The sequence below is a fragment of the Pseudophryne corroboree genome, chromosome 12 (assembly GCF_028390025.1).
Source record: "Pseudophryne corroboree isolate aPseCor3 chromosome 12, aPseCor3.hap2, whole genome shotgun sequence".
NCBI lineage: Eukaryota > Metazoa > Chordata > Amphibia > Anura > Myobatrachidae > Pseudophryne > Pseudophryne corroboree.
In genome coordinates, this window is record NC_086455.1 from 40270855 (window position 1) to 40298350 (window position 27496).

General features: G+C 46.2%; 1 protein-coding gene across 7 annotated transcripts in view; it reads right to left on the reverse strand.

Annotated features, from left to right (window-relative positions):
- DAAM1 (dishevelled associated activator of morphogenesis 1) overlaps positions 1-27496 on the reverse strand; it is a 237831-nt gene that overhangs the window by 118755 nt on the left and 91580 nt on the right. For all 7 annotated transcript variants that reach the window (XM_063947383.1, XM_063947378.1, XM_063947384.1 and 4 more), the window contains exon 2: positions 2821-3041. In XM_063947383.1, coding sequence (XP_063803453.1) covers positions 2821-3003 — 183 coding nt within the window. In that variant the 5' untranslated portion in view covers positions 3004-3041. The remainder of the gene's footprint in view (positions 1-2820; positions 3042-27496) is intronic.

Consider the following 27496-nt stretch of genomic DNA (forward strand, 5'->3'; position numbering starts at 1 on the left):
CATTATGCAACAAACTAGTGTGCTTAAAAATGTATGTCTTTACTTTGGACCACTATGAATCAAACAGTGCTAATTTTTTCTTTACTATTGGGCTGGTTACATTACAAACTTTAAGCTGTGCTTCGCTATTTCAGCTTTTTGACCCACCTTTTTTTTTTTTTTTTTTTACCCCTAGGCCAAAAGCTGCTGGAAGTGTAATGAACAGTTTATGAAGGAAAGGAAGGGTACGGTTCCATCTAACTCCATTTTTTTTTAAATAAAGTTCTGTTGAAAGCCTTTATAACAATTCACATATATGGGGGGGGGGGGGGAGGGGGAATCTATCATAGTATTAAGAGAGATAAAGTGGTGAGAGATAAAGCACTAACCAATCAGCTCCTAAGAGTCATTTTCAAACACAGCCTGTACAATGAGAGTAGGAGGCTGACTGGTTAGCGCTTTATCTCTCTCTCCATGCATTGATAAATACCGCTTTAGAAATCTGGAAGGCCCTTTAAAACTCCAAAACCTGTTACAATGAAGGTCATTAAAGCCTACTGCAAGTGTGGGGGTTGTAATAGGCTGTAAAAGACGTGGTGGACCACATCCAACCTACTGTACATATCCAGATTGCTGCTGTCATTCATCTATTTGCAGTACAAATTTCACGTTGTCCTACTATATTTCTGCCAGCGCTGCCCAACTGCAGAGTTTTGAATAAGATAAATCTGCAGCCATTAACGTCGAACATACTGTACAAGCTGCTTTCACCGGAAACCCTCAACAGCACCGGTATTAACCCTTATTTATATAATACCTGCATATTACATAGTGCTTTACATAGATAGTTTAACCACTCTACCACAAAAACATTAGCCTACCTGTATGTATCTCTGATCAACAAAAAGAACCCACACATACATAGGGAGAACATACAAGGCCACACAGAGTGCGCTAGTTGGAAAGGAACTACTGCTGCGAATATGCAATGCTAACAGTCATCATCCTAGTCCACCATGCTAACCACTGCATCACTGTGCCCTCCTCATAATAACCCCCATCTTGATATACTCCCTATCTAGGAGTTGCCACTGAGAAGAGGATTTTCTGTAGATCAGTGGTTCTCAACCTGGACCCTCAAGTTTGTCTATGTAGACAACTGGGATAATTACTGACCCAACAAAATATACTAACTCACCTGTGCATGATTAAAGACACAACCCACAACCTGTTGGGGGTACTTGAGAACCGGGAATAGAGAAGGCCTGCTTTAGACCTTTACTAATGCGGGGTACACACAATTTTTTTATTCTGTACAGCTGCCAAACAATAAGTTTCCAATTTGGCAAACAAGCATGACCAGAGGTTTGGCATGTGGGCTGCATGAATGAGATTTTGTGGCTACAATGGACCTCATTCCGAGTTGATCTCTCGCTAGCTGCTTTTAGCAGCAGTGCAAATGCTAGGCCGCCGCTCTCTGGGAGTGTATCTTAGCTTAGCAGAAGTGCGACCGAAAGGATCGCAAAACGGCATCTAAATTTTATCAAGCAGTTTCTGAGTAGCTGCAGACCTACTCCTACCTTGCGATCACTTCAGACTATTTAGTTCCTGTTTTGACGTCACGAACACACCCTGCGTTCGGACAGCCACACCCCCGTTTCCCCAGGCACACCTGTGTTTGTATCTGACACGCCTGCGTTTTTCAGCACACTCCCGGAAAACGGTCAGTTACCTCCCAGAAACACCCACTTCCTGTCAATCACTCAGCGGCCAGCATTGCGACTGATAAGCGTCGCTAGACCTTGTGTGAAACTGCATCGGCTGTTGTGAAAGTACGTCGCGCGTGCGCACTGCGCCCCATACGCATGCGCAGAACTGCCGCTCTTTTACCTAATCGCCGCGCTGCGAACGAAAGCAGCTAGCGATCAACTCGGAATGAGGGCCAATGTTCCCTGATGACTAACGGATGATTATCTGATGAATGATGCACAAAGCCAGTTATCCGTTGACAGGACAGAACATCAGATGGAATCCTCCAATGTAAATGGATCTTTATTCATTCCAGTTATAGTTAATGGCTCGCACAAAGTGGTTTCTGGTTAATTGGATCAAAATTTTGTCAAAAATTTCTATCAAAACCACTGCAAGTTTGGTGGGTATATTAGGTGGGGATCCGGTCTGAAGATCGACAGTATCTAGGTCGACAATGTTTAGGTCGACCACTATAGGTCGACAGTCACTAGGTCCACATGGATGGAAGGTCGACAGGGTTTCTAGGTCGACATGTGCTAGGTCGACGGGTCTAAAGGTCGACATGAGTTTTTCACATTTTTTTTTACTTTTTTTGAATTTTTTCATACTTAACGATCCACGTGGACTACGATTGGAACAGTAAAGTGTGCGGAGCGAAGCGAAGGCACTATGCCCGAAGCATGGCAAGCGAAGCGAGCCATGCGAGGGGATGCGGTGCACTAATTTGGGATCCCGGTCACTCTACGAAGAAAACGACACACAAAAAAAAAAAACTCATGTCGACCTTTAGACCTGTCGACCTAGAAACCCTGTCGACCTTCCATCCATGTCGACCTAGTGACTGTCGACCTATAGTGGTCGACCTAAACATTGTCGACCTAGATACTGTCGATTTGATGAACCACACCCATTAGGTGTACAACCCCCTACCTGCCATACGGAGCCATGAGAGAGAGGGCTGTAGTGCCACAGGGACTTTTTGGTTTAAATCAGAGATGCGTTTGGTGCAAGCAAATCCAGAATGTAAGTATTTTATATATGTTTGCTGAAAAAAAGAGTATTCTAAAACATGGTGCCAAGGCCACTTACCACCAGCTCAGCAAACATGGCATCAAGTTCATCAAGTGGTGGGACAGGCAACGCCAGCTCCATTGGTTGCAGGGCAAAATTGCTGTCATCGCGTAACCGGTATGTGATCTCCGGATGGTCATTGCTCCGGAAACAGCAGAATATGAAGGAGATCCCACGGTTACTCCTCTTCCTCGGAGCCATGGCCGAGAGTCTAGGAATCAGTTTCTACCCAAGAAATCCTACAAAAAGATAAAGTAGACGTATTAAAATTGTAAAGTGACACCATATATTAATAATTTGGCTCGGTTACGCAAATCAAAGGATTATTTAAGAATATTTCCCAAGGATTGAAAACTGCATTAAAAACAAAACCACTATACATTTGCTTTCATGGCCTAGATAAACGCTAATTGCTGAACTTGTATGTACATTTTATGGTGTGTCTTATTACAAAGTATATGGAAAGGTGGGGTAGAAACAACCAAACCATGCATATATTAGTAAAATGATTACATTCTCTTTCTCCTAATGGAAACAAACTTCATATTGGCAAGGCAGAAAGAAAATAGCCCATAAAACTCATTAACGAATATATCACGCATGATTTTTAATCAAACTGGCCCAACACCATACAATGTGAACCCTCGACCGATAATTACAGGTTGATTGGTCAATAACTTTAATTAGCACAAGCGAAGTTATTGGCCTGGAGGGTCTAGCAACAGCTTCAGTGCCTCCCCTCCAATCAGTGGAATGACCCTGCTCAGGACAGAAGCTCAAATTAAGACAGTAGGAATTCTGTACTACCATCTTCTAGATCGGAAAAATAACGTAGCTACAATTAGACGCTTATCCAATAATCACCAAAACAGAGTGAGACACAATGGGATTATACAATGTTATTTTTCAATGAACATCCAATAATGCCAGAATATTTAGCTCATAACCTGTAGAATATGATGTAGAATCTGGAAATGCTATCTGATCAATTTTAACAGTAAATTATTAACACCTTGACAGAAAGTGTCATATGAACGTTTTTTCAATTAACTAAATAGATGGTAGAAGAGCAATTCTTGGAACAGGTGTACGTGAAGAGCTGGTAAGCAAGCAGGTGTTCTTTTCTGGCTGTTAGCTGATAATGTAATCAGGCAGGTGGTAAATTCAGTTGGTAAAAGTCAGTTGAAGCCTCTTTGCATGTAGATGTATTAGGATGAAGAACATTTTTCTTCTAGAGCTTAAATATCAGTAACTGGGGGGGGGGGGGACCCAACACCCCTCCCCCACCCTTAATTCTATAATTTCCTGAGTTACATTATAGAACGTGAATAAGGCCAGCCCTTTTCCAGAAGAAACTGGCTTCTAGACTTAATGAACCTCCTTACGAATCCTCCGAAATAGGTAAACCCACTAATCTCCCCGACAGAATGGTCCTAGCTGAACCTTAGTATCACATAAGATAAAGCCAAGAAGTACAGATACCATCAAGTGGCTGTAAAATGGAAATCATCACCGGCTGAGGAACATTTTAGAGACTTTTGCTGGCGCTGGTCACATGGTCCACAGACACAAGAATTCTCTGGCAACTAGGAGTATTCCCTGAGGACCCAGACGAAAGAGGGCTATAAACTGGTTACATGATGTGTACGTAATCAATACTACATATTAACAGAACATGTTTTTACTCCCTCGGACAAACGGTCTTAAAGTCACCTTATTGGTCAGTATTCAGATATAAAGATCAACCAAATATATATTGTCCTATGTTCGAAGAACAAGAGAAATAGACCTGAAGTAGAGTACAGTAGGAAAGCACCCGTTCATTGCAGACAAAATGATTTCCATACTCTGTGCAGGTGACACCAGCGAACATGAGTTGAACTAATCTTCCCCAGAGGAAATTAACCAGCGAAACAGAAAAGCCAATTTGTTTGGTCAGTAGATACCGGAAAGCAAATAAACATGAATAACAATTTGAAATGTCAACGAATGATGGCTAATGCAAATCCAGATACGCTTTCATGGTGAATTCTCCTGCTTTTAACAGTTGTTTAATCATTGCGCATTACACGATGTTTAATTACTAAAAGGATGCAGGATGTCATTTTTTCCATTGTTAATGAAATGGGGACATCTTTATCTCGTTACTCTGAAAGTTGGCTTGAAGGCATTTGTCTAACATGAATAACTCGCAACACTAACAATTGGGATGACAGCTTAACACAAGCCAGCCGCAGCCCATTTAACCCTCTCGAGCATCAGGAAAGGGGACCTGTATGAACACTGTACACAGAGATAATGAACATTTCATTTTCAGAGAAATACAAAGGATATCCAAGGGTACCTGTTGTCTGCAACCATCAGAGCACAGGTTCTCAAACCCGGAACTCAGGGCCCCCAAACAGTTCATGGTTTTCCAGGTGTCTTCACAGAATCACAAGTGAAACAATTAGCGTCACCTGTGGATCATTTCAAAATGTGTTCATGAGCAATGACTATACCTGTGCACCTGTCAGGTGACCTAGGAAACGGGAACTGTTTGGGGTCCTGTGGACAGAGTCTGAGAACCACTGTGCTTGAGGCAGCGGTTTGTGGCCTGAATTAGTAGTCGTGAGAATTCAGTTAATAAATTCACTAATGCAGGGTCCATATATCGTTCGTTATATCGAAGGGAATATATCGTAAATGAAAAGGCGGGCATATACAGCCTATATGTCTGAACAACACTGTTTACAGAGCGACATACCAGATCAGCCCTGCAGCACAGCAGATGCAAATATATCCACAACTGGGACGGCAACTTAAAATGTTGTGACATATGACCCGACATATCAAGCAGACGATTGGCAAGTGTGTATAGCTTACCTATGCCGGCCACTCTGTCAGCGCAACAGCGGGTACATCTTTTAAGTGTGTATCAACATAACAATCGGTAAGGAACAGTACTCTAAACAGGAGGCTCAAATTTAAGTCACGGGATTCCCTCCTTATGTGCGGTGCTAGAATTTGTACCGTGAACTCGGAGGTCGTCTCTTCAGCATTATAAAATCCACCTTCCCACTTTCTTATTATAGGAGCATGATACCCCTCAGCTGCTCGTAACCTCATTAAAATGGACAACAGGATGTACATTCAAATTAAAAAATATAACAAATTGTAGAGGGATTAAAAAAAAGTATGTATGTGCTTAGCCTACTGTACTCTGCTTCTCACACCTCTATCCTCCGCTCTGCGGATCTCATATTCCTCTCAATACTCCACCATTACTAATCCCTCTGCCAATTGCTCCCTGTCCCACTTAAAATTACATTCAAACTCCTATCACTTATCTCCAAGGGCCTCAACCACTCTATACCTCCTGCCACATTCCCCCACACACTCCACAATGCCCATGACTTCTGCATTTCACCTTCCTGACCACCTACTCATGCTCCCAGCTCCAGGATTTCTCCTGTGCTGCTCCTATCCTCTGCAATGTCCTCCTGTGCTCTATCAGACACTCTCCCAGCCTTCACATCTGCTGTCAAAACTCCTCTCTCTACCCAAGCCTACCAACCCTTCCTCATATCGCTCTCGCTTCTGCAATCCTTCAACTCTGTCCTCCACTCTATGTCTACTCACAGGCCTTCTAGAACGTAAATGCTCTACTTCTGTGGTCACAACGTAATTATATAAGACACAGATTATATTCAGGTTGTTTATGCATCTCTGTGAAGATGAACCTGTCTAACTTTCTTCTTCAATGTACTTTCTCCTTCAGTCTACCATGTACTAGGTCAATTTTATGTATATGTACAGTATATATGTTTCATTCCCTATGTACAGTGGCACAAAACCCTTGCAGCACAGTATAAAATGTATATAGTGTGTGTGTGTGTGTGTGTGTGTGTGTGTGTGTGTGTGTGTGTGTGTCTGCGTGTGTGTGTCTGCGTGTGTGTGTCTGCGTGTGTGTGTCTGTGTGTGCGTGTGTGTGTGTGTGTGTGTGTCTGTGCGAGATTTACTCCAACCTATGGGGTATTTTCCAAACACTATATTATTTTTTTCTCTTATATCTAAGTCTGAAAAATTCTCAGAATAATGACTTGGGGGAGGAATTTAATTAGCTGCAGGGTTTACCCCGTACTAATAGCATACAGTAATTGCCTAAACTGCGGAATTAGGGTGTTTTTTTCCCCGCACGCAACCTGATTTTGGAGGATTTTACGCAGACTTTTCCTTGCAAATCATCGTCAGTCGGTCCCCGGGGGCTCGCCGCCTGGGAAACCCCACGAATTGAGTAAATCCAGCGAATCAATTAGTCGTGGGGTAAACCCCGCAGAAAGTGTCAGAGTTACAGCAAAAGTTTTTTTGTCTGAAAATGACTCCAGTCAACTCTAAGTCACTACTTGAGTTCATGTTCAGTGGTTAGGATGGTCAATCAGTTATGCATACTACAATGTTACCCAATTTACCCATCTTCAACCAGCCTGTTCTAGATCAGCCATCTTTACAACAGAATACATGAAAGGGCAATCCATAAAAATCTCCATTTGTGCAATCATAAACAACATTTAGGTATATCTAAAATAGTAATTCCTTTCAATGAACCATAATAAGGCAATGGCCTCTGCTCTTTATTTTGATTGTTTTACTCTGTAATCAGAGTCTGTTATAAAATAAATTCAAATCTATTTAAAACTCAGAGCAGGTAATCCACGGAGACATCTACTGTTCACCAACACAGAATCACTTATTTAGGAGTGAGCACCACTAGATGGTATTATCAGGCTATACAAAGCCATTGTGTATTAGGCCAGCTACCCCCTGGTGTTTTAATCACGGTTCCTAATTTGCATTTAGGGAAATGCAATTTATGTTAATGCGCATGAAAATAAAAGCCATTCTATTTCATGTGCCCATATCCATCTGCATTCATGCGGCAGAATTGTCTGACACTGCTTGTTCAATTTCAGTGCATTCAAAGCATGTCGCAGCACTTGAATAGCGACACTGATCTCTACGGGGGTGCAATGTGGACGTACCCACTAGGTGTGCACCATTTTTGTGCTGTAATTTGTTCTTATGTCAATGGCCCATTTATTTCAATGGCGTTCTGGGATATCTGTAGAATTTACGTAAAAATTAATTGATCGCTGACATGATTGGAGCTTCTTAGAATTGTTAATTAGTCCACACACCCATCAGTAAAGAATTAATGGATCCCTCCTGACGTGCAATCAAAAGGAGGGAGTGACCAGGACTCTCCTTATCGCAAAATAACTGGCAAAGGAGAGTCCTAATCAATACACTATTTGGCATGTTCATGTATAACCTGCATTCCAATTGTCTACCATTTTACCTGAGGCTGCTTTTCATGAAATCAGAAAGACCCCCACTCACTGTGTCCCTATTCTGGAGTAAGCCAGAGGCCACGGTGCCCATTTTTTACTGTATGGAGCACCTCCATTTCATATTAATTGACCATTCCTTTCAACATCACTACTTACATATAGCACACGTAATGGAATCTATTGATATAAAGGGCAAATTGCATAGAATAAGAAAAACCCTTGCTTTCCGGACACAGGGGGTTATTCAGGTTTATTAGCAAACCAAAAAAGTTAGCAATTGGGCAGAACCATGTTGCACTGCAGGTGGGACAGATATAACATGTGCAGAGAGACTTAGATTTGGGTGGGTTATATTGTTAATGTGCAGGGTAAAAACTGTCTGCTTTATTTTTACACTGCAATTTAGATTTCAGTTTGAACACACCACACCCAAATCAAACTCTCTGCACATGTTACATCTGCCCCGCCTGCACTGCACTGCACTGCACTGCACATGGTTTTGCCCACAAACACAGTCCCGCACATATCAGCAGGGAGTATAGCATATTGTGCTTGTAGGAGGTTTTCACGTGTGGCTTATACTTGTGTCTTTTGATGCAATTAGATAACTGCCCTTCTTAAAAATAAGTCCAATTTCATTGTAAGAAAAGTATTTTCGCCTATGTCCCATAGCTTTTGCAGTATTATACGTGTCCATGCGATTTGGGATTTGGACCTTCTGCACTACAACAATTGCAGAGACTTCCCCCTTCATGTTCAGTCAGTCAGTGAGAAGTTGGTTCTTCAACAGCTGGAGACCTGAAGGTTGCCCGTCCCTGGTGTGAATACAACACAATAAAAGCTTCTACTAATCTACATGTTGCATTACTCTGACATCAAACATCACTTTTGGCTGCACATCAGAGCATAGCAGTCAAAAGGGAGAAACAGTAATGCACGATAAAGAAAAAAAAAAACTGAAAATACAACAGAATAGTTAATACAATACAGGATTATGTTCTAAGATCAAACGCTCCATTTTTACGTTGGCCAGAGCACAGAGCTGGAGCAGTAGTCTAATTATGAAAAGGATGACAATCGCTGATCAGTTTTTTACCCCTACAAATCTTATGTAGGCAGGATCTAATCCGGATATTTCATCATGGCCTGTCCTCCAGTGTTATTAATGACCTTGCTGGTGACCTCATCTAGCCAATCAGTAGGGGACGTACACAGGGCAGTCGAGAGCCAGGCTGGGCCCAGGTACTTCTTAAGGGGCGTGGCCTAATCACAGGAGGTGTGGTCATGTACCCTTACAAAAATATACTGAAAAAAAAATAGTATTTTAAGTACTTCCATGGCCACACTAGCGTGTGCTGGGCTGAGGAGAAGAGTTGCAGCTGGTGCTGGCAGGTAAGGGGGAGGGGGCCTGGGCCCCTACTGGACCCTCACTGGGCCCCTCCATCAGACCTTGGCACGGGTAATTTGTACCCTCATCCCCCTCTCTCGGCACCACTGGACGTACACACTATTTTGCACTGAACTGTGCAGCAACCACTTGCATGAACAAGCCCCTAGGAACAGATAGATACTTACACAATACACAATTAAAAATTACAGAGGTACACGGTGGCACTTTGTTTTCTTACGACAGATTAATAATGAAATATATATTTGCAAGCAGGATTGTGTTATTTATTTCATGAGAATCTAGTTTGCCTAATTCTATTCTCTGTGCAACCAACAGTGCTGCCAATTTGACCATTTCCTCATACAAATTACAAGCCTGAAATATAACACGGATGACATCGTAAGCCAGTATTAACAGATACGTTAAAAGGTGAAGTGAACTATTGCGTAGGCTCCATATTGCTATTCCTCCAGGAAAGCTTTACTTCCTGTACTAAGATGGCCGCCGAGACTACTACTGAGCCTACTTGGGACTGTATGAGAGTGCTTCTTCCACTAAGCTCCAATAAGACCTGCAATTACCTGCAGATATATCTGCTGTTCCAGCACCCCACACCGCTACCCAGTACCCACATACACTCACCGGCTGGAGAGCTGTATGACACTCCACTCAAGCTCCGCTCCACCTACCAGAATATACAACAGTGAGTACGGCTGTAAAGTACATGCTTTAATAATATAACCACCCAAATGGTTAAGTATCTGGGTTATTTAAGTAGGCAACGTATGGCACTTCAGCTGTTGCGGTACGAGTAGTTGCAGCACAGCATTCTAGGGACACAAAATTGTGCTCTACAGTTTGTTTAAGCCTACTTTAGAGCTGATTTACCAATAGGGAAACATTTTATCAATGTGCTGCCTTGTACTTCTTCCAGTGCATCGCTAAATGTGTTTATGCAATATGAAACAAAAAAATAAGAATTTACTTACCGATAATTCTATTTCTCGGAGTCCGTAGTGGATGCTGGGGTTCCTGAAAGGACCATGGGGGATAGCGGCTCCGCAGGAGACAGGGCACAAAAAGTAAAGCTTTAGGATCAGGTGGTGTGCACTGGCTCCTCCCCCTATGACCCTCCTCCAAGCCTCAGTTAGGTACTGTGCCCGGACGAGCGTACACAATAAGGAAGGATTTATGAATCCCGGGTAAGACTCATACCAGCCACACCAATCACACTGTACAACCTGTGATCTGAACCCAGTTAACAGTATGATAACAGCGGAGCCTCTGAAAAGATGGCTCACAACAATAATAACCCGATTTTTGTAACTATGTACAAGTAATGCAGATAATCCGCACTTGGGATGGGCGCCCAGCATCCACTACGGACTCCGAGAAATAGAATTATCGGTAAGTAAATTCTTATTTTCTCTATCGTCCTAGTGGATGCTGGGGTTCCTGAAAGGACCATGGGGATTATACCAAAGCTCCCAAACGGGCGGGAGAGTGCGGATGACTCTGCAGCACCGAATGAGAGAACTCCAGGTCCTCCTTAGCCAGGGTATCAAATTTGTAGGATTTTACAAACGTGTTTGCCCCTGACTAAATAGCCGCTCGGCAAAGTTGTAAAGCCGAGACCCCTCGGGCAGCCGCCCAAGATGAGCCCACCTTCCTTGTGGAATGGGCATTTACATATTTTGGCTGTGGCAGGCCTGCCACAGAATGTGCAAGCTGAATTGTATTACACATCCAACTAGCAAAAGTCTGCTTAAAAGCAAGAGCACCCAGTTTGTTGGGTGCATACAGGATAACAGCAAGTCAGTTTTCCTGACTCCAGCCGTCCTGGAACCTATATTTTCAGGGCCCTGACCACATCTAGCAACTTGGAGTCCTCCAAGTCCCTAGTAGGCGCAAGACACCACAATAAGCTGGTTCAGGTGAAACACTGACACCACCTTAGGGAGAGAACTGGGGACGAGTCCGCAGCTCTGCCCTGTCCGAATGGACAAACAGATATGGGCTTTTTTGAGAAAAAAACCACCAATTTGACACTCGCCTGGTCCAGGCCAGGTCCAAGAGCATGTTCACTTTTCATGTGAGATGCTTCAAATCCACAGATTTGACTGGTTTTAAACCAATGTGTTTTGAGGAATCCCAGAACTACGTTGAGATCCCACAGTGCCACTGGAGGCACAAAAGGGGGTTGTATATGCAATACTCCCTTGACAAACTTCTGGACTTCAGGAACTGAAGCCAATTCTTTCTGGAAGAAAAATCGACAGGGCCGAAATTTGAACCTTAATGGACCCCAATTTGAGGCCCATAGACACTCCTGTTTGCAAGAAATGCAGGAATCGACCGAGTTGAAATTTCTTCGTGGGGCCTTCCTGGCCTCACACCACGCAACATATTTTCGCCACATGTGGTGATAATGTTGTGCGGTCACCTCCTTTCTGGCTTTGACCAGGGTAGGAATGACCTCTTCCTGAATGCCTTTTCCCTTAGAATCCGGCGTTCCACCGCCATGCCGTCAAACGCAGCTGCGGTAAGTCTTGGAACAGACATGGTACTTGCTGAAAACAAGTCCCTTCTTAGCGGCAGAGTCCATAAGTCCTCTGTGAGCATCTCTTGAAGTTCCGGGTACCAAGTCCTTCTTGGTCAATCCGGAGCCATGAGTATAGTTCTTACTCCTCTACGTCTTATAATTCTCAGTACCTTAGGTATGAAAAGCAGAGGATGGAACACATACACCGACTGGTACACCCACGGTGTTACCAGAACGTCCACAGCTATTGCCTGAGGGTCTCTTAACCTGGCGCAATACCTGTCCCGTTTTTTGTTCAGACGGGACGCCATCATGTCCACCTTTGTTAATTCCCAACGGTTTACAATTATGTGGAAAACTTCCCCATGAAGTTCCCACTCTGCCGGGTGGAGGTCGTGCCTACTGAGGAAGTCTGCTTCCCAGTTTCCATTCCCGGAATGAAACACTGCTGACAGTGCTATCACATGATTTTCCGCCCAGCGAAAAGTCCTTGCAGTTTTTGCCACTGCCCTCCTGCTTCTTGTGCCGCCCTGTCTATTTACGTGGGCGACTGCCGTGATGTTTTATCCCACTGGATCAATACCGGCTGACCTTGAAGCAGAGGTCTTGCTAAGCTTAGAGCATTATAAATTTACCCTTAGCTATATTTATGTGGAGAAAAATCTCCAGACTGGATCACACTCCCTGGAAATTTTTTCCTTGTGTGACTGCTCCCCAGCCTCTCGGGCTGGCCTCCGTGGTCACCAACATCCAAAACTGAATGCCGAATCTGCGGCCCTCTAGAAGATGAGCACTCTGTAACCACCACAGGAGAGACACCCTTGTCCTTGGATATAGGGTTATCCGCTGATGCATCTGAAGATGCGATCCGGACCATTTGTCCAGCAGATCCCACTGAAAAGTTCTTGCATGAAATCTGCCGACTGGAATTGCTTTGAAGGAAGTCACCATTTTTTTACCATGGCCCTTGTGCAATGATGCACTGATTTTAGGAGGTTCCTGACTAGCTCGGATAACTCCCTGGCTTTCTCTTCCGGGAGAAACACCTTTTTCTGGACTGTGTCCAGAATCATCCCTAAGCACAGGAGACTTGTTGTCGGGATCAGCTGCGATTTTGGAATATTTAGAATCCACCCCTGCTGTTGTAACAGTATCCGAGATAGTGCTACTCCGACCTCCAACTGTTCCCTGGACTTTGCCCTTATCAGGAGATCGTCCAAGTAAGGGATAATTAAGACGCCTTTTCTTCGAAGAAGAACCATCATTTCGGCCATTACCTTGGTAAAGACCCGGGGTGCCGTAGACAATCCAAACGGCAGCGTCTGAAACTGATAGTGACAGTTCTGTACCACGAACCTGAGGTACCCTTCGTGATAAGGGCAAATTTGGGACATGGAGGTAAGCATCCCTGATGTCTCGGGACACCAGATAGTCCCCTTCTTCCCGGTTCGTTATCACTGCTCTGAGTGACTCCATCTTGATTTGAACCTTTGTAAGTGTTCAAATTTTTTTTTTTTTTTTTTTAGATTTAGAATAGGTCTCACCTAGCCTTCTGGCTTCAGTACCACAATATAGTGTGGAATAATACCCCCTTTTCTTGTTGTAGGAGGGGTAATTTAATTATCACCTGCTGGGAATACAGCTCGTGAATTTTTTCCCATACTGCCTCCTTGTCGGAGGGAGACCTTGATAAAGCAGACTTCAGGAGCCTGCGCAGGGGAAACGTCTCGACATTCCAAACTGTACCCCTGGGATACTACTTGTAGGATCCAGGGGTCCTGTACGGTCTCAGCGTCATGCTGAGAGCTTGTCAGAAGCGGTGGAACGCTTCTGTTCCTGGGAATGGGCTGCCTGCTGCAGTCTTCTTCCCTTTCCTCTATCCCTGGGCAGATATGACTCTTATAGGGACGAAAGGACTGAAGCTGAAAAGACGGTGTCTTTTTCTGCAGAGATGTGACTTAGGGTAAAAACGGTGGATTTTCCAGCAGTTGCCGTGGCCACCAGGTCCGATGGACCGACCCCAAATAACTCCTCTTCCTTTATACGGCAATACACCTTTGTGCCGTTTGGAATCTGCATCACCTGACCACTGTCGTGTCCATAAACATCTTCTGGCAGATATGGACATCGCACTTACTCTTGATGCCAGAGTGCAAATATCCCTCTGTGCATCTCGCATATATAGAAATACATCCTTTAAATGCTCTATAGTCAATAAAATACTGTCCCTGTCAAGGGTATCAATATTTTTAGTCAGGGAATCCGACCAAGCCACCCCAGCTCTGCACATCCAGGCTGAGGCGATCGCTGGTCGCAGTATAACACCAGTATGTGTGTATATACTTTTTATGATATTTTTCCAGCCTCCTGTCAGCTGGCTCCTTGAGGACGGCCCTATCTATAGACGGTACCGCCACTTGTTCTGATAAGCGTGTGAGCGCCTTATCCACCCTAAGGGGTGTTTCCCAACGCGCCCTAACTTCTGGCGGGAAAGGGTATACCGCCCATATTTTCTATCGGGGGGAACCCACGCATCATCACACACTTCATTTAATTTATCTGATTCAGGAAAAACTACGGTAGTTTTTTCACATCCCACATAATACCCTCTTTTGTGGTACTTGTAGTATCAGAAATATGTAACACCTCCTTCATTGCCCTTAACGTGTGGCCCTAATAAGGAATACGTTTGTTTATTCACCGTCGACACTGGATTCAGTGTCCCTGTCTGTGTCTGTGTCGACCGACTAAAGTAAACGGGCGTTTTAAAACCCCTGACGGTGTTTTTGAGACGTCTGGACCGGTACTAATTGTTTGTCGGCCGTCTCATGTCGTCAACCGACCTTGGCGCGTGTTGACATTATCACGTAATTCCCTAAATAAGCCATCCATTCCGGTGTCGACTCCCTAGAGAGTGACATCACCATTACAGGCAATTGCTCCGCCTCCTCACCAACATCGTCCTCATACATGTCGACACACACGTACCGACACACAGCACACACACAGGGAATGCTCTGATAGAGGACAGGACCTACTAGCCCTTTGGAGAGACAGAGGGAGAGTTTGCCAGCACACACCAAAAACGCTATAATTATATAGGGACAACCTTATATAAGTGTTTTCCCTTATAGCATTTTTTTTTTTATATATTTCTAACGCCAAATTAGTGCCCCCCCTCTCTGTTTTAACCCTGTTTCTGTAGTGCAGTGCAGGGGAGAGCCTGGGAGCCTTCCCTCCAGCCTTTCTGTGAGGGAAAATGGCGCTGTGTGCTGAGGAGATAGGCCCCGCCCCTTTTTCGGCGGCCTCGTCTCCCGCTCTTAACGGATTCTGGCAGGGGTTAAATATCTCCATATAGCCCCCGGAGGCTATATGTGAGGTATTTTTAGCCAAAAAAGGTTTTCATTTGCCTCCCAGGGCGCCCCCCTCCCAGCGCCCTGCACCCTCAGTGACTGCCGTGTGAAGTGTGCTGAGAGGAAAATGGCGCACAGCTGCAGTGCTGTGCGCTACCTTAAGAAGACTGAGGAGTCTTCTGCCGCCGATTCTGGACCTCTTCTCGTTTCAGCATCTGCAAGGGGGCCGGCGGCGAGGCTCCGGTGACCATCCAGGCTGTACCTGTGATCGTCCCTCTGGAGCTAATGTCCAGTAGCCAAGAAGCCAATCCATCCTGCACGCAGGTGAGTTCACTTCTTCTCCCCTAAGTCCCTCGTTGCAGTGATCCTGTTGCCAGCAGGACTCACTGTAAAATAAAAAACCTAAGCTAAACTTTTCTAAGCAGCTCTTTAGGAGAGCCACCTAGATTGCACCCTTCTCGGCCGGGCACAAAAATCTAACTGAGGCTTGGAGGAGGGTCATAGGGGGAGGAGCCAGTGCACACCACCTGATCCTAAAGCTTTACTTTTTGTGCCCTGTCTCCTGCGGAGCCGCTATCCCCCATGGTCCTTTCACGAACCCCAGCATCCACTAGGACGATAGAGAAATAAGAATTTACTTACCGATAATTCTATTTCTCATAGTCCGTAGTGGATGCTGGGGACTCCGAAAGGACCATGGGGAATAGCGGCTCCGCAGGAGACTGGGCACAAAAGTAAAAGCTTTAAGACTACCTGGTGTGCACTGGCTCCTCCCCCTATGACCCTCCTCCAAGCCTCAGTTAGGATACTGTGCCCGGACGAGCGTACACAATAAGGAAGGATTTTGAATCCCGGGTAAGACTCATACCAGCCACACCAATCACACCGTACAACTTGTGATCTGAACCCAGTTAACAGCATGATAACAGAGGAGCCTCTGAAAAGATGGCTCACAACATTAATAACCCGATTTTTTGTAACAATAACTATGTACAAGTATTGCAGACAATCCGCACTTGGGATGGGCGCCCAGCATCCACTACGGACTATGAGAAATAGAATTATCGGTAAGTAAATTCTTATTTTCTCTGACGTCCTAGTGGATGCTGGGGACTCCGAAAGGACCATGGGGATTATACCAAAGCTCCCAAACGGGCGGGAGAGTGCGGATGACTCTGCAGCACCGAATGAGAGAACTCCAGGTCCTCCTCAGCCAGGATATCAATTTTGTAGAATTTAGCAAACGTGTTTGCCCCTGACCAAGTAGCTGCTCGGCAAAGTTGTAAAGCCGAGACCCCTCGGGCAGCCGCCCAAGATGAGCCCACTTTCCGTGTGGAATGGGCTTTTACAGATTTTGGCTGTGGCAGGCCTGCCACAGAATGTGCAAGCTGAATTGTACTACAAATCCAACGAGCAATAGTCTGCTTAGAAGCAGGAGCACCCAGCTTGTTGGGTGCATACAGGATAAACAGCGAGTCAGATTTTCTGACTCCAGCCGTCCTGGAAACATATATTTTCAGGGCCCTGACTACGTCCAGCAACTTGGAATCCTCCAAGTCCCTAGTAGCCGCAGGCACCACAATAGGCTGGTTTAAGTGAAATGCTGAAACCACCTTAGGGAGAAATTGAGGACGAGTCCTCAATTCTGCCCTGTCCGTATGAAAAATTAGGTAAGGGCTTTTATAGGATAAAGCCGCCAATTCTGAGACACGCCTGGCTGAGGCCAGGGCTAACAGCATTACCACTTTCCATGTGAGATATTTTAAGTCCACAGTGGTGAGTGGTTCAAACCAATGTGATTTTAGGAACCCCAAAACTACATTGAGATCCCAAGGTGCCACTGGAGGCACAAAAGGAGGCTGTATATGCAGTACCCCCTTGACAAACGTCTGAACTTCAGGAACTGACGCTAGTTCTTTTTGGAAGAAAATTGACAGGGCCGAAATTTGAACCTTAATGGACCCTAATTTTAGGCCCATAGACTGTCCTGTTTGCAGGAAATGCAGGAAACGACCCAGTTGAAATTCCTCTGTAGGGGCCTTCCTGGCCTCACACCACGCAACATATTTACGCCAAATACGGTGATAATGTTGCACAGTTACATCCTTCCTGGCTTTGATCAGGGTAGGGATGACTTCATCCGGAATGCCTTTTTCCTTCAGGATCCGGCGTTCAACCGCCATGCCGTCAAACGCAGCCGCGGTAAGTCTTGGAACAGACATGGTCCCTGCTGGAGCAGGTCCTTTCTTAGAGGTAGAGGCCACGGGTCTTCCGTGAGCATCTCTTGAAGTTCCGGGTACCAAGTCCTTCTTGGCCAATCCGGAGCCACGAGTATAGTCCTTACTCCTCTCCTTCTTATGATTCTCAGTACCTTGGGTATGAGAGGCAGAGGAGGGAACACATACACTGACTGGTACACCCACGGTGTTACCAGAGCGTCCACAGCTATTGCTTGAGGGTCCCTTGATCTGGCGCAATATCTGTCCAGTTTTTTGTTGAGGCGGGACGCCATCATGTCCACCTTTGGTTTTTCCCAAAGGTTCACAATCATGTGGAAGACTTCTGGGTGAAGTCCCCACTCCCCCGGGTGGAGATCGTGTCTGCTGAGGAAGTCTGCTTCCCAGTTGTCCACTCCCGGAATGAACACTGCTGACAGTGCTATCACATGATTTTTCGCCCAGCGAAGAATCCTTGCAACTTCCGTCATTGCCCTCCTGCTTCTTGTGCCGCCCTGTCTGTTTACGTGGGCGACTGCCGTGATGTTGTCCGACTGGATCAGCACCGGCTGACCCTGAAGCAGAGGCCTTGCCTGACTTAGGGCATTGTAAATGGCCCTTAGTTCCAGGATATTTATGTGAAGTGACGTTTCCATGCTTGACCACAAGCCCTGGAAATTTCTTCCCTGTGCGACTGCTCCCCAGCCTCTCAGGCTGGCATCCGTGGTCACCAGGACCCAGTCCTGAATGCCGAATCTGCGGCCCTCTAGAAGATGAGCACTCTGCAACCACCACAGGAGAGACACCCTTGTCCTTGGAGACAGGGTTATCCGCTGATGCATTTGAAGATGCGATCCGGACCATTTGTCCAGCAGATCCTACTGAAAAGTTCTTGCGTGGAATCTGCCGAATGGAATCGCTTCGTAAGAAGCCACCATTTTTCCCAGGACCCTTGTGCATTGATGCACTGACACTTGGCCTGGTTTTAGGAGGTTCCTGACTAGGTCGGATAACTCCCTGGCTTTCTCCTCCGGGAGAAACACCTTTTTCTGTACGGTGTCCAGAATCATCCCTAGGAACAGCAGACGTGTCGTCGGAATCAGCTGCGATTTTGGAATATTTAGAATCCATCCGTGCTGTCGTAGTACTACTTGAGATAGTGCTACTCCGACCTCTAACTGTTCTCTGGACCTTGCCCTTATCAGGAGATCGTCCAAGTAAGGAATAATTAAGACGCCTTTTCTTCGAAGAAGAATCATCATTTCGGCCATTACCTTGGTAAAGACCCGGGGTGCCGTGGACAATCCAAACGGCAGCGTCTGAAACTGATAGTGACAGTTCTGTACCACAAACCTGAGGTACCCTTGGTGAGAAGGGTAAATTGGGACATGGAGGTAAGCATCCTTGATGTCCAGAGACAACATATAGTCCCCTTCTTCCAGGTTCGCTATCACTGCTCTGAGTGATTCCATCTTGAATTTGAACCTTTGTATGTAAGTGTTCAAGGATTTCAGATTTAAAATAGGTCTGAGAATTTAAGAATTTACTCACCGGTAATTCTATTTCTCGTAGTCCGTAGTGGATGCTGGGCGCCCATCCCAAGTGCGGATTGTCTGCAATACTTGTATATAGTTATTGCTTAACTAAAGGGTTATTGTTGAGCCATCTGTTGAGAGGCTCAGTTGTTATCATACTGTTAACTGGGTATTGTATCACGAGTTGTACGGTGTGATTGGTGTGGCTGGTATGAGTCTTACCCGGGATTCAAAATCCTTTCCTAATTGTGTCAGCTCTTCCGGGCACAGTATCCTAACGGAGGTCTGGAGGAGGGGCATAGAGGGAGGAGCCAGTGCACACCAGTAGTCTAAAGCTTTCTTTATAGTTGTGCCCAGTCTCCTGCGGAGCCGCTATTCCCCATGGTCCTTATGGAGTCCCAGCATCCACTACGGACTACGAGAAATAGAATTACCGGTGAGTAAATTCTTATTATCTCTCATGTTTCTTTCCCTGTTGTAGGAGGGGTACCTTGATTATCACCTGCTGGGAATACAGCTTGTGAATGGCTTCCAATACCGCCTCCCTGTCGGGGGGAGACGTTGGTAAAGCAGACTTCAGGAACCGGCGAGGGGGAGACGTCTCGAATTCCAATTTGTACCCCTGAGATACTACCTGCAGGATCCAGGGGTCCACTTGCGAGTGAGCCCACTGCGCGCTGAAATTCTTGAGACGGGCCCCCACCGTGCCTGAGTCCGCTTGTAAGGCCCCAGCGTCATGCTGAGGACTTGGCAGAAGCGGGGGAGGGCTTCTGTTCCTGGGAAGAGGCTGTCTGCTGCAGTCTTTTTCCCCTTCCTCTGCCCCGGGGCAGATACGAGTGGCCTTTTGCCCGCTTGCCCTTATGGGGACGAAAGGACTGAGCCTGAAAAGACGGTGTCTTTTTCTGCTGAGAGGTGACCTGGGGTAAAAAGGTGGATTTCCCAGCCGTTGCCGTGGCCACCAGGTCCGATAGACCGACCCCAAATAACTCCTCCCCTTTATACGGCAATACTTCCATATGCCGTTTGGAATCCGCATCACCTGACCACTGTCGCGTCCATAACCCTCTTCTGGCAGAAATGGACAGCGCACTTACTCTTGATGCCAGAGTGCAAATATCCCTCTGTGCATCTCTCATATATAGAAATGCATCCTTTAAATGCTCTATAGTCAATAATATATTGTCCCTGTCCAGGGTATCAATATTTTCAGTCAGGGAATCCGACCAAGCCACCCCAGCACTGCACATCCAGGCTGAGGCGATTGCTGGTCGCAGTATAATACCAGTATGTGTGTATATACTTTTTTGGATATTTTCCAGCTTCCTATCAGCTGGTTCCTTGAGGGCGGCCGTATCAGGAGACGGTAACGCCACTTGTTTTGATAAGCGTGTGAGCGCCTTATCTACCCTAGGGGGCGTTTCCCAACGCGCCCTAACCTCTGGCGGGAAAGGGTATAATGCCAATAATTTTTTAGAAATTAGCAGTTTTTTATCGGGGGAAACCCACGCTTCATCACACACCTCATTTAATTCATCTGATTCAGGAAAAACTACGGGTAGTTTTTTCACACCCCACATAATACCCTTTTTTGTGGTACTTGTAGTATCAGAAATGTTCAAAACCTCCTTCATTGCCGTGATCATGTAACGTGTGGCCCTACTGGAAAATACGTTTGTTTCCTCACCGTCGACACTGGAGTCAGTGTCCGTGTCTGGGTCTGTGTCGACCACCTGAGGTAACGGGCGCTTTAGAGCCCCTGACGGTGTTTGAGACGCCTGTACAGGTATTAACTGATTTGCCGGCTGTCTCATGTCGTCAACAGTCTTTTGTAAAGTGCTGACACTATCACGTAATTCCTTCCATAAGACCATCCAGTCAGGTGTCGACTCCCTAGGGGGTGACATCACTAATACAGGCAATTGCTCCGCCTCCATACCATTTTCCTCCTCATACATGTCGACACAACGTACCGACACACAGCACACACACAGGGAATGCTCTGATAGAGGACAGGACCCCACTAGCCCTTTGGGGAGACAGAGGGAGAGTTTGCCAGCACACACCAGAGCGCTATATATATATATATATATATATATATATATATATATATATATATATATATATATATATATATATATATATATATATATATATATATATATATATATATATATATACATACAGGGATAACCTTATATAAGTGTTTTTCCCTTATATAGCTGCTGTATAGATTTATCTGCCAAATTAGTGCCCCCCCTCTCTTTGTTTTACCCTGTTTCTGTAGTGCAGGACTGCAGGGGAGAGTCAGGGAGCTTCCCTCCAACGGAGCTGTGAGGAAAAATGGCGCCAGTGTGCTGAGGAGATAGGCTCCGCCCCCTTCTCGGCGGCCGTTCTCCCGCTTTTTTATGGAAAAACAGGCATGAGTTAAATGCATCCATATAGCCCAGGAGCTATATGTGATGCATTTTTTGCCCCCTAAGGTGTTTATATTGCGTCTCAGGGCGCCCCCACCCAGCGCCCTGCACCCTCAGTGACCGGAGTGTGAAGTGTGCTGAGAGCAATGGCGCACAGCTGCGGTGCTGTGCGCTACCTTATTGAAGACAGGACGTCTTCTGCCGCCGATTTTTCCGGACCTCTTCTGCTCTTCTGGCTCTGTAAGGGGGACGGCGGCGCGGCTCTGGGACCCATCCATGGCTGGGCCTGTGATCGTCCCTCTGGAGCTAATGTCCAGTAGCCTAAGAAGCCCAATCCACTCTGCACGCAGGTGAGTTCGCTTCTTCTCCCCTTAGTCCCTCGATGCAGTGAGCCTGTTGCCAGCAGGTCTCACTGAAAATAAAAAACCTAAAACTAAACTTTTTTCTAAGCAGCTCAGGAGAGCCACCTAGACTGCACCCTTCTCGTTCGGGCACAAAAATCTAACTGAGGCTTGGAGGAGGGTCATAGGGGGAGGAGCCAGTGCACACCAGGTAGTCTTAAAGCTTTTACTTTTGTGCCCAGTCTCCTGCGGAGCCGCTATTCCCCATGGTCCTTTCGGAGTCCCCAGCATCCACTAGGACGTCAGAGAAATAATCTTAGAGAAAACCATCTTACACAAGCTACAGACAGGGCAGTGCTGGGAAAACAAGCTGCAATGTGGATGCATCCAATTTTGCTGTGGCCACTGGCCTTTCCCAGTGGACAAACCCGATGTCCTGCAACATGATGGCACAGTGGTTAGCATTCCTAACTCAAATAGTTGAAGTCATTGATTAAAATACAACGAAGGCCCCATCTGCGTAAAGTGTGCATTTTCTCCCCGCACTTGAGTGGGCGTCCTCATCCAATCAAAACACAAACGCTAGGTTAATTGGCTTTGGACAAAAAAAATAAGGGTGTGTGTGTGTGTGTCCATGTAGCAGGGAATATAGAGGGTTTCGTTAGAAAACCAAAAAGGCACACTAATGGGCAAAACCATGTTGTACTGCTGGTGGGGCAGATGTAACATGTGCAGAGAGAGTTAGATTTGGGTGGGTTATGATATGGTTTCTGTGCAGGGTAAGTACTGGCTGCTGTATTCTTACGCTGCAATTTAGGTTTTAGTTTGAACCTACCCCGTCCAAATCTAACTCTCTCTGCACATGTTACATCTGCCCCACCTGCAGTGCACATGGTTTTGCCCATTAGTCTGCTTTTTCGGTTTGCTAACAAAACTGTGTAAGGCCCATAGACTGTAAGCTCCACTGGGACAGGGACTGATGTAAACAAACAATGGGGCAGATGTATTAACCTGGAAAAGGCATAAGGAAGTGATAAACCAGTGATCTGTGCAAGGTGATAAACACACCAGCCAATCAGCTCCAATATGTAAATTAACAGTTAGGAGGTGATTGGCTGGTGTGTGTATCACCTTGCACATATCACTGGTTTATCACTTCCTTATGCCATCTCCAGGTTAATACATCTGCCCCATTATTCCCTGCAAAGGCCTGTGGAATATGCAAGAGATATATACAGTAATAACTTTTCTCTATCGTCCTAAGTGGATGCTGGGGTTCCTGAAAGGACCATGGGGAATAGCGGCTCCGCAGGAGACAGGGCACAAAAAAGTAAAGCTTTTACCAGATCAGGTGGTGTGCACTGGCTCCTCCCCCTATGACCCTCCTCCAGACTCCAGTTAGATTTTGTGCCCGAACGAGAAGGGTGCAATCTAGGTGGCTCTCCTAAAGAGCTGCTTAGAGAAAGTTTAGCTTAGGTTTTTTACTTTACAGTGAGTCCTGCTGGCAACAGGATCACTGCAACGAGGGACTTAGGGGAGAAGTAGTGAACTCACCTGCGTGCAGAGTGGATTTGCTGCTTGGCTACTGGACACTAGCTCCAGAGGGACGATCACAGGTACAGCCTGGATGGTCACCGGAGCCGCGCCGCCGGCCCCCTTGCAGACGCTGAAGAGAGAAGAGGTCCAAAATCGGCGGCTGAAGACTCCTGAGTCTTCATAAAGGTAGCGCACAGCACTGCAGCTGTGCGCCATTTTCCTCTCAGCACACTTCACACAACAGTCACTGAGGGTGCAGAGCGCTGGGGGGGGGCGCTCTGAGAGGCAAATAAAAACCTTATTAGAGGCAAAAAATACCTCACATATAGCCCACAGAGGCTATATGGAGATATTTAACCCCTGCCTAACTTCAAAAATAGCGGGAGACGAGCCCGCCGAAAAAGGGGCGGGGCCTATCTCCTCAGCACACAGCGCCATTTTCTCTCACAGAAAAGCTGGAGAGAAGGCTCCCAGGCTCTCCCCTGCACTGCACTACAGAAACAGGGTTAAAACAGAGAGGGGGGGCACTGATTTTGGCGATATTGTATATATATAAAAGATGCTATAAGGGAGAAACACTTATATAAGGTTGTCCCTATATAATTATAGCGTTTTTGGTGTGTGCTGGCAGACTCTCCCTCTGTCTCCCCAAAGGGCTAGTGGGTCCTGTCCTCTGTCAGAGCATTCCCGGTGTGTGTGCTGTGTGTCGGTACGTGTGTGTCGACATGTATGAGGACGATGTTGGTGAGGAGGCGGAGAAATTGCCTGTAATGGTGATGTCACTCTCTAGGGAGTCGACACCGGAATGGATGGCTTATTTAGAGAATTACGTGAGAATGTCAACACGCTGCAAGGTCGGTTGACGACATGAGACGGCCGACAATCTATTAGGACCGGTCCAGGCGTCTCAGAAACACCGTCAGGGGTTTTAAAAACGCCCATTTACCTCAGTCGGTCGACACAGACACAGACACGGACACTGAATACAGTGTCGACGGTGAATAAACAAACGTATTTCTCATTAGGGCCACACGTTAAGGGCAATGAAGGAGGTGTTACGTGTTTCTGATACTACAAGTACCACAAGAAAGGGTATTATGTGGGAGTGAAAAAACTACCTGTAGTTTTTCCTGAATCAGATAAAATAAAATGAAGTGTGTGAGGATGCGTAGGGTTACCCCGATAGCAAATATTGGCGTTATACCCTTTCCCGCCAGAAATTAGGGTACGTTGGGAAACACCCCTTAGGGTGATAAGGCGCTCACACGCTTATCAAGTGGCGTTACCGTCTCCAGATACGGCCGCCCTCAAGGAGCCAGCTGATAGGAAGCTGGAAAAATATCCTAAAAAGTATATACACACACATACGGTGGTTATACTGCGACCAGCGATCGCCATCAGCCTGGAGATGCAGTGCTGGGTTGGCTTGGTCGGATTCCCTGACTGAAAATATTTTATTCATGTAGAGCATTTAATAGGATGCATTCTATATATATGTATGTGAGATGCACAGAGGGATATTTGCTCTCTGGCATCAAGATAAGTGCGTTGTCCATATCTCCCAGAAGATGTCAGGGACACGACAGTGGTCAGGTGATACAGATCCCATACGGCAGATGGAAGTATTGCTGTATAAAGGGAAGGAGTTATTTGGGGGTCGGTCCATCGGACCTGGGGACCACAGCAACAGCTGGGAAATCCAACCTTTTTTACCCCAAGTTACATCTCAGCTAAAAAAGACACCGTCTTTTCAGCCTCAATCTTTCCTTTCCCATGAGGGCATGCAGGCAAAAGGCCAGTCATATCTGCCCAGACATAGAGGTAAGGGAAGTAGACTGCAGCAGGCAGCCCTTTCCCAGGAAAAGAAGCCCTCCACCGCGTCTGCCAAGTCCTCAGCATGACGCTGGGGCCGTGCAAGCGGACTCAAGGTGGGGGGGTAGTCTCAAGAGTCTCAGGGCGCAGTGGGATCACTCGCAAGTTGACCCCTAGATCGTACGAGTATTATCCCAGGGGTAAAGATTGGAGAGTCGAGACATCTTCTCCTCGCAGGTTCCTGAAGTCTGCTTTACCAACGGCTCCCTCCGACAGGGAGGCAGCATTGGAAACAATTCACAAGCTGTATATCCAGCAGGTGATAATCAAAGTACCCCTCCTACGACAAGGAAAAGGGTATTATTTTTCCACACTATATGGTGGTACTGAAGCCAGACGGCTTGGTGACACAGTCTAAATCTAAAATGTTTTGAACACTTACATAAAAGGTTCAAATCGAGATAAAGTCACTCAGAGCAGTGATAGCGAACCGGAAAAAAGGGGACTATATGGTGTCCCTGGACATCAAGGATTACCTCCATGTCCAAATTTTGTCCTTCTCATCAAGGGTACCTCTGGTTCGTGGTACAGAACTGTCAATATCAGTTTCAGACGATGCCGTTTGAATTATCCACGGCACCCCGGGCCTTTTTACCAAGGTAATGGCCGAAAAGATGTTTCTTCAAAGAAAAAAGGCATCTAAATTATCCCTTACTTGCACGACCTAAAAAGGGCAAGTTCCAGAGAACAGTTGGAGGTCGGAAGAGCACTATCTAAAGTAGTTCTTCGACGGCACGACTGGATTCTAAATATTCCAAGAATCGCAGCTGTTTTCCGACGATACGTCTGCTGTTCCTAGGGATGATTCTGGACACGGTTCAGAAAAAGGTTTTTCTTCCCGAGGAAAAAGCCAAGGAGTTATCCGACCTGTCAGGAACCTCCTAAAACCAGGAAAGGTGTCTGTACATCAATGCACAAGAGTCCTGGGAAAAATGGTGGCTTTTTACGAAGCAATTCCATTCGACAGATTCCATGCAAGAATTTTCCAAAGGGATCTGTTGGACAAATGGTCAGGGTCGCATCCTCAGATGCACCTGCGAATAACCCTGTCGCCAAGGACAAGGGTATATCTTCTGTGGTGGTTGCAAAAGGCTCATCTATTGGAGGGCCGCAGATTCGGCATACAGGATTTGATCCTGGTGACCACGGACGCCAGCCTGAGAGGCTGGGGAGCAGTCACACAAGGAAGAAACTTCCAGGGGGTATGGACGAACCTGGAAAAGTCTCTTCACATAAACATTCTGGTACTAAGAGCAATCTAAAATGCTCTAAGCCAGGCGGAACCACTCCTGCAAGGAAAACCGGTGTTGATTCAGTCGGACAACATCACGGCGGTCGCCCATGTAAACAGACAGGGCGGCACAAGAAGCAGGAGTGCAATGGCAGAAGCTGCCAAGATTCTTCGCTGGGCGGAGAATCACGTAATAGCACTGTCAGCAGTGTTCTTCCCGGGCGTGGACAACTGGGAAGCAGACTTCCTCAGCAGACACGATATTCACCCGGGAGAGTGGGGTCTTCATCCAGAAGTCTTCCACATGCTAATAAACTGTTGGGAAAGACCAATGGTAGACATGATGGCGTCTCGCCTCAACAAGAAACTGGACAAGTATTGCGCCAGGTCAAGAGATCCACAGGCAATAGCTGTGGACGCATTGGTAACACCTTGGGTGTACAAATCAGTATATGTGTTTCCTCCTCTGCCTCTCATACCAAAGGTATTGAAGATTATACGGTGAAGAGGAGTAAGAACAATACTAGTGGCTCCGGATTGGCCAAGAAGGACTTGGTACCCGGAACTTCAAGAGTTGGTCACGGACGACCCGTGCCCTCTACTTCTGAGAAGGGACCTGCTACAACAGGGTCCCTGTCTCTTTCAAGACTTACCGCGGCTGCGTTTGACGGCATGGCGGTTGAACGCCAGATCCTAAAAGGGAAAGGCATTCCAGAAGAAGTCATTCCTACCTTGATTAAGGCAAGGAAGGAAGTCACCGCGAAACATTATCACCGCATTTGGCGAAAATATGTCGCGTGGTGCGAGGATCGGAGTGTTCCGACGGAGGAATTTCAACTGGGTCGTTTCCTACATTTCCTACAATCAGGATTGTCTATGGGTCTCAAATTGAGATCTATTAAGGTTCAAATTTCGGCCCTGTCAATATTCTTCC